Raw genomic sequence first — 8,429 nt, 5'->3', positions numbered from 1 at the left:
TATGCATTGCACTCGTGTCTGGGCTAACGCCCGGCGTGTGCGCATTATGCATGATGCCTGTGCTGCAGTGCAGGACCTTCAGACGCGAGGGCGCATGCGCCGAATGTGCCATTATCATTGGTGGATCATGGTCATGTGACCGGGGTAAGGGGATATTTCAAGGTCCTGCCTGGACACTTTCCATCAACTTCCTCTTGACAAAGCAGCCAGAGGTGCCGCGAAACACGCGTCTGGAGTGACGCTGCTGGGTTCTCCTCCTCCTCCCATCCCTGGTAAGCACCTTTGGTGGCATTTTGGAACATGATTGGTCATGCACCACTGATTTTTATTACATGCTAATCTGTTCACTTTTATCGGTCCCTGACCCCAGTATATAGCCTGTGGGCACTACTATTGAATATTGACATGGGTAATTTGGACATGGCCACTCCAGATATGCATACCGGGATTTTCCATCTTGGTGGGAGGAGTTGGTGATATTTTGGGCAATACCGTCTGCATTGTTTACACTGATACTCTGCTACCATTAAGATTTTTTACCTGTTGTTATTTAATAATAAAATTTGACATTTTTTACATGCAATGTATCGCATGCTCATGTTTGTTCTCCTGCTTTTCTCAGTTCATTTTTGAGCTTGTGCGTTTGGTGTTGGAGTGGGTTGCTCTCCCCCATCTCCATTTCACCATATCATGCTTATGGGGCTCTTGTTGCCATTAATATGTATCTCTGTCTGTACCCTGTCTGTGGTATATGTATTGTCAGGGTCAAGGCTGATCTCCCATGCTTGCCTTCAATACTGTAATAGCAAAACTCCCGTGGCTGATCTTCCATGCTTGAACAATGGGTCTTACAGCTAAAATTTGACAAATAATCTTCCAATGTGAATGCAACTTTAGTGGAATGGTCAAATAGCAGTTAAACTAAAATTACTGCAAACTAGTATTCTGTATTTTGTTATAAGGATATTATGACCAGAGATAGTTATTGAATTAACAGATGACATTAGAGAATTTCTTGCTATCAGCATTTTTATGTCAAAGGACAAATTATCTTGGCTCATCTGCATTATGATATCAAAGTGGAGGTTTATTATATTTAGGAATATTATTTAGTTAAAGTATTGTGCTTTAGTATATGAGTCCACTTTTGATAGTTTGCTGATCTCTTAACTGGCCTTTATATAACAAAACTATCTCTTTCATTTTTGAAAGCTATGAACAGTTTTTGAGACATACCTTTACAGTACATGGCAGTGTACTAGGAGAGTTGACAAGAGGTTCCGACATCACCATATGATTCTCTAAAATGACCCCATTCAGAATGGTGAGATATGAGTAAAAGAAGAATTTTGGGGAATTGTTGGTTATGCAATGTTATACACGTGGACAAGACAAAATAATGACATGCACTGAATACAGCTGTAACCGCCCAATGACTATATCACCACCTGTACTAGCAGTTTTCCATGAAACATATTAATTTCTGATAATTTTGCCAGCATATTACTCATTCCCAATTATTCTTCCTTTCATGATGTGTAAAAAATGATGACAAATCAGTTTCAATTATAGTTTTATAACTACTAGGTTTAGGTTTACTAAGGTTATATTAAGGACTCTTGGATCTTAGTTAGCCACAACCGCAATTTGCAAAATTGCAGGTTTATGATAATACCGTCACAACATTTGCAGTGATTGAACTAGAATACTTCTCATGCAAACTAATGCACTAAATTTACACCAAACTTCACCTTGTCTATGTAAATTACATTTTTTGAATAGTTGCATAAAAGATTTACAGAAATAGATGGTTATGAATAAATCATACTCTGATGACTTATGGATTTTCAACAATCCTCCCTTTTGTGTCATTTTAATATATATGTTACGTTTTCATAAATATGTGTTTAATCATTTGGGTCAAGCAATCATGTCACATTTTTTGGCAAACTATGGAAACACACCACATCATCAGCAAGGTGTGTCATTGGGATCTGCCATATGACTGATCTGGCACAGCCTTGTGACTTCTGATGAACGAAAACAGTGACTGAGATGTGAATAGAGCCTAAAGGAGACCAGATGAAAATAAACAAAATAAAAGTTCTCTTTAGTATCTGTCAGCAGAATTTTTGAACTTGAACAAAAAAGCACTTAAAAATCTTCAGGGAAAACTCTACAAAACACTTCTGATGGAAAAGCTTTGAAAAGTCGCAAAATTTTGGCGCAACTCAGTTGCATTAAAATTCTGCTATTTTTGGTGTTTTCTTGCTAGATTTTTCCAGCTCCAACAAAATTAGCATGATTAGCTGTGGCATTAACAAAGCCAGAAATTTCACTTCAGTACCTGCTTGGAGTGAGGTTTCTGCCATGGCGCACTGAGGCGCACGCTACTTGCCAGACCCTCAAGATTCATGAATCAGGAGTGTCTGACTCCAGCACATAATGTCAGTTTGGATGAATCTGACTCTTTGCATGAATCTAGAATATTTTAAAAAAGTGTATTGAACATAATAAAGAATTCAGTTGATCGTTCATTCACTCAAGATAATTCAAATTTATATTTTTTGTGTATTAGGCTGTGGTCACAAAGATTTCATGTTGGTATTAATTTTTACAACACAGATGAAAATTGCACAAAAAATTTAATATTGTTAAGAAAATACAAGAAATCATCGCAAAAATCCAAATATGCAAATTTAGGGCACGCCTCCAAAGTGAAATTTGGAAGATTTAACATAATATTAATTTCAAAATATTTAAACTGCATCTGACAAAGGCAATACCAAGTCTTTGTCCAAAATGCTGTTTTTGAGCCAGAAACGGATTGTGGACAATAAGTATTAAATATTGAATTTTTTGACTAGCAGACACACTTTATAGCGAACTGCTCAACAATATAAGGTGGCTGTTAAAAAATAGAGAGAGTTAGAATTTAGTGAAACCTCCAGAATAATCCACTTTCCTATTCAGACCAGATATTCTGTGATGGATTTTCAATTTCATCACATATTTTGCAAATAATACCTCATCTTTAAACAGACTTCACCTTTACCCCAGAAAACTGTTTTTCAATATAATTTTGGATTCTGATTTCAAAAAGGTTTTACTATAATCACATATTACCTTATTTTGTATTTGAAAATATATCCCAGCATGAAAAAAAAAAGAAAAAAAACTTGCATATGCCATCTTGTATATTTTCTGATGTATTCAATTAGTAAACAGTTGAACACTGGTGAGAGTTTCAAAATGCTAAGAAACATAGAGAGAAAGAAGTGAATTATTATTATTGCAATTCAAAGCTTCTAAAACAAGTATACTATTATGTAAAAACACACAGGCGTAACACTCAGTAAGGCATAAGTAATAGGATGTAACATTACAGCATTAGAAAAATGCTATGTATGTTATAAATGGAGTGATTTCAGAATGGAACCTCTATTTAATATTATATATAGCATATGATTTCAGGTAGCTATATCATTTTTCACCGAGTCATGTAAACAATAGTTTTACAGAGCCTGTAAAGTCCCAAGGGAACCACCCTGCTCTCAAGCCAGCAGTATTGACAATATGAAATGGTTTCAAAATTATACACGTTGCTCCATCCTACTTATCAAATTAAAATGACAGCCAATGGAAAACCAAGACAATTTAGGATTGAGGTTAGTTCAGGGATATAAAAGGAGTCGTTTCCAGCATAGCAGACATGTAGCTCTTATTTTGCACTCTTGCTTTAAGGATTTGCTTACTTTAGCTTTACGCACAGCTATCATGTCTGGTGTTAAAGGTGGATGTGGTGGTGGAAGCCAGAAAGGGAATTCTAGTGGTAATTTTGGTGGTGGATTTCAGCAAGGAGGCTCCGGTGGTGGGTTTCAGCAAGGAGGTTCAGGAGGAGGTTATCAACAAGGCAGTTCTGGAAGTGACTGTGGTGGTGGACATCAGCACGGTGGCATTGGTGGAGGATATCAGCAAGGTGGTTCGGGAAGCAGCTTTCAGCAAGGTGGCTCCGGAGGTAGCTATCAGCTATCCGGCTCTGGTGGTAGTTGTCAGCAAGGTGGCTCAGGTGGTGGATATCAACAAGGTAGCTCAGGAGGAGACTGTGGTGGGGGATATCAGCAAGGTGGCTCCGGAGGTGGATATCAACAAGGTGGCTCCGGAGGCGGATATCAGCAAGGCGGCTCCGGTGGCGGATGTCAGCAAGGCGGCTCTGGTGGCGGATGTCAGCAAGGCGGCTCTGGTGGAGGATATCAACAAGGTGGCTCCGGAGGCGGATATCAACAAGGTGGTTCCGGTAGCGGATGTCTGCAAGGCGGCTCTGGTGGCGGATATCAGCAAGGTGGCTCCGGTGGTGGATGTCAGCAAGGTGGCTCCGGCGGCGGATATCAGCAAGGCGGATCTGGTGGAGGATATCAGCAAGGCGGCTCTGGTGGTGGATATCAGCTAGGCGGTTCCGGTGGCGGATATCAACAAGGTGGCTCTGGTGGAAACTGCAGTGGTGCACATGGCCAACAGAGCTTGACCATGTGTGGTGGTGAACAGCAGCAAGGAGGATTCTACACATGTAAGTACATATAATTAATGAACCATATAAAATATTATACTGAACATGTCTATTAACATGTAAATGTTAAATGTTGTACCTAAAACTAATGTTATCTTCTAACTGTTGACCAAGTTTTCTGAGGATGCCTTTATTATTATTTTGTCTTGAGAAATGTAAGTAACTAGAAACAATAGCTTAGTAAAATGAGGTACCGGTAAATTAATACTGGTTGGATCAGGAATACCAAACAGCTATAATAGTTTAAAGCATGTATACAACAGCATATAGCATGGGATATAGTATAGTATAACTTATAGAAAAACAACAGCAAAATAAAATTGTCATGCATTTAAATGAGAAATGTGTTTTATAGCAAAAAAATGTACTTAACAGTGTCACATTTCGTTTGCAGCTGGAGGCTCTGGACAATGTCAAGATCAAGGTTCATGTGGTGGTGACAGCAAATCAGGTATAATAATTAATTAAACATAGCAGGAAAAAAGTGCAAAATTGCTTTTTTTAAAATTTCTATTAAGTAATTATATTAGTTCCATTATAATAAAAGTCTTGTAGTTATTGTCATGTTATGTTTTTAAAGCAAATTATTCTATAGGCCCCATGTACATGCCACAGAGCCTGTATGACCCATATATACCGCCATACAGTGAACTGTTGGATGTTCAATCGATGTAGCATTTCTTAAATGAACAAATAAGAAAGACATGCTTAATCACAAACTAAACAATGACATTTCAAAAGCCTTGAACTTGTATAGACTCCAATTGATCCTGATCCCGGGAATCCTTTTTGAATGGAGCAGAGATGCACATACTCCACTCTATTTCTTATCTATGGGACAGCTGGAAATAGCCAATCAATGTGCTGATTATGGTAAAGTCCTTTGGACAAGACCCATGTACTCAGCTATCATCAGTGAGGGAAGCAGCTGTTTAGTTTCCAGTTCCCATACAGTGATGTTTTAGGACATGAAAGTACCAGGCCCTTTAAAAACCAGGTTATAGTGTGGCTATCTGACCATAACTATAGATGGTGGACCAATGGAAGATTCCCCTCTGATATCAATATTCCATGAAAGAGCACATGCATAGAATACAAATTGAATACAAAACAGACAACATCTGTAACCAGTATATTTAGGCATGAAAAGGAGTACAATTATTTAAAAACAGCTTGTATAGCTTCTAAAACTAATTGTGCTTTCTTTTTAACTTAGGTGGTGGTGTTGGTGGTGCTGGATGTGGCCAAGGTATGGATTCCTGTGGTGGCACTGGTAAGTGGCAACCCTTCTTTCCGAATAGCTTTGGCTCTTCCATCTAGCCTTAATCAATAGGATTTATATGACATGTCTGTAAAAGTAAAAAGGTAAATAGTTTTAAAACTCTTTGCTTCAAGAAGTTCAACTATATTATATCCATAAACTTACCCTATTGCAATCAAGAGCCTTGGCAATGAAGGCTGAAAAATCCTGTAAGAATCCTTGATTTATAGCAATGCGCAATAATACCACATTTGTATCTAATTTGTGAACAACGTAGCACCGGGCACAGTGATGCAGATAATTCCATGCAGATACTATTAGGGTTTGTTTACATGTCCTATTTTTTTGTATGGGAGCTATCTGTGAAAAGCATGATTAGGACTTGTTCCTATGATATTGTATATGATTGTTCACTTGACCGATTTTATCCTGTGGTCCGCGAACTGTATCGGAAACATGTTTGATTTTTATCCGAGAGTGCGATCTGATTTCATGAAGGGTCAGAAAATAAAGGGTGTAGAAACATTTATTTTCCCTCCATGTACAAGAAAAACTTATCAGGCCAGATCAGAATAATCAGTTCATTTTTCGCATACGAGGATAAATCCGACAAGTGAATGAGCTTAAGCATGGCAAGGTTGATTGGGATCTAATTTATGAGACACAGTGAGCAACTATTGCTCCATTTACTGACTATACGAATAGTGGTCGCACATGCTCTTTACCGCTATTCACATTGGGACCTCATGTTTTTGGCTTGGTGGAGGTCTTAACAGCCAGATTTCTAACAATCATACATTCATTATTTATCTTGGGCATATTTCATTCTGTTTATGGGGAAACTGCTTGGGTTAATGGGTCAGAACTTTGAGAACTAGTTAGGCCAGCTGAAAGCAATTATAGTATTTCAATAGAAACTTCCTATGTTCTAGTTTTATTGTCATTTTTCACCCAATAATAAAACAGGTGAACACATATAAAATAGACTTTTAAAAAAGGCATCAATTAAAAGAATAAGGTGAAAATGAGCAACTGTAGAAAAACACACAAAAAGGCACTAATGTAATAATGAGCTGGGCCCATAATGGCTCCTAACTAGCTCTGTATGAAGCAAGGGGATCTGTTTTTAGGTGGAAAGTTATTGAATGCATTTGAATGTATTCATAAACTTATGTAAAAGAGAATAATGCATTGAAATTATTTTTTGGTATGTTTCTCAGGGAACAATGGTAAACCAAATTATGATATATCCATTTTTCTTATGTTTTCAGATGGTGGCATTGGATCAGGATCAGGGTCAGGAGCATGCAAAAAGTGAACAGAGCTGTAGTACAAAAAAGCAAAGCCTAAAATCGAATCAATACATGTGATACTGTAACACCTTAAATTATCTAATAAATATGATTTTTGTCATTGATTTCAGCATTTTGAGTTTTGTATCTTCTATATTACAAATACGATACATTACTACCCCATGTAGTTCTAATTGTTGATTAAAAATAGTGAAGTTTCTCTCTATCTTTCCTTGAGGATTGTTCTCTAATTTTGCATTTTGCTAGTGTCCTTGTCACAGTTAATAGCATGAAGTGAATCCTGCAGGCCATTCAGGTTATATAGGTAGTAAAACTCCTGCAGGTTGGCACATCTGCACGTGCCATTGCAAGAAGGATTGCTGCTTCTCCCAGCAAATTCAAAGAGTTACATGGTGAAGGTTGAAAAAATAGATTAGTCTATTAAGGTCAACCTTTCTTGATAAATGATAAATTTATAAGCTGCAATGCTAATTGTTAGGCTAAAAGCACACTGATCTTTTTAAAATGATGATATAGTTTCTGCCATTACCATCTCTTATTGTAGAGTATTCCACAGATTACGTTAAATGTATAGAACCCTCCACCACAAATATTGAATGTCCTCTTGTCCTTTGATGGGGTCTTTGGATGAATAAATTATGTGCCAGTTCTTTGAATTGAGTACACACATATTTGTACATGCAAGTAAGAAACAAGAGAAGCATGGCCAGAGTCCTACAAAATTACTACTAGTTGGTACTGATGTGCACATTTTACCTGTCAGAAACTGACTCCATAAAGATGACGTAAAGAATTGATGTCCTGCAATGGAAGCTATGTTCACAGCCCAGTACTGTGCAGCTTGATACCATAGTACACCAAGTTTGGCAAGTCTGCCATTGGCATCCTGATCTCTTCCCAGCTGACAGAAGGTTCACATTGAGCACATTTGACAGAGTCTGGAGATGCTGTGTTGAACGTCATGCTTCTTCCAAAATCATTCAGCATAACTGGTGGGCCAGGGACAACCTGTGGAAGTATACCTCTTTGAATTTTGTTCAAACATTCACATTCTAACCAATGGTACCCTGACTGTTGTTAAGGGCCTATCATGAGTGCGTCACATCCTCCTGGGAGATCTGGGGTTAGAAGATCACTACGTATTGTGAATTGCAGAACTTTAAATTAGCCTGTGTGTTTGTGTCCCTTATTAAATGGATTTGGCTTCCTATGGTGCTGCAGAGGTCATCAACCCTTTCTATGCTGGTCAGAAACTTGTAGCTCCATTTCAGCTGTTTCTGATCTGGTC

At 37.9% G+C, this 8,429-nt stretch overlaps 1 protein-coding gene across 1 annotated transcript; it reads left to right on the top strand.

Annotated features, from left to right (window-relative positions):
- The first annotated feature begins 3,629 nt into the window (after window positions 1-3,629).
- LOC141088731 (uncharacterized) lies at window positions 3,630-7,245 on the top strand. Its single transcript, XM_073574912.1, has 5 exons — window positions 3,630-3,668; window positions 3,761-4,567; window positions 4,962-5,018; window positions 5,784-5,840; window positions 7,100-7,245. The coding sequence occupies exons 1-2, from the start codon at window positions 3,630-3,632 to the stop codon at window positions 4,448-4,450; spliced, it is 729 nt and encodes a 242-aa protein (XP_073431013.1). The 3' UTR covers window positions 4,451-4,567; window positions 4,962-5,018; window positions 5,784-5,840; window positions 7,100-7,245.
- Window positions 7,246-8,429: the final 1,184 nt, after the last annotated feature.

Source organism: Dendrobates tinctorius, unplaced genomic scaffold, assembly GCF_039654945.1.
Source record: "Dendrobates tinctorius isolate UK_male_01 unplaced genomic scaffold, ASM3965494v1 ptg000040l, whole genome shotgun sequence".
NCBI classification, from domain to species: domain Eukaryota; kingdom Metazoa; phylum Chordata; class Amphibia; order Anura; family Dendrobatidae; genus Dendrobates; species Dendrobates tinctorius.
Note: the sequence above shows the minus strand (reverse complement) of the source record. Positions and strands in the feature narration are given on the sequence as shown.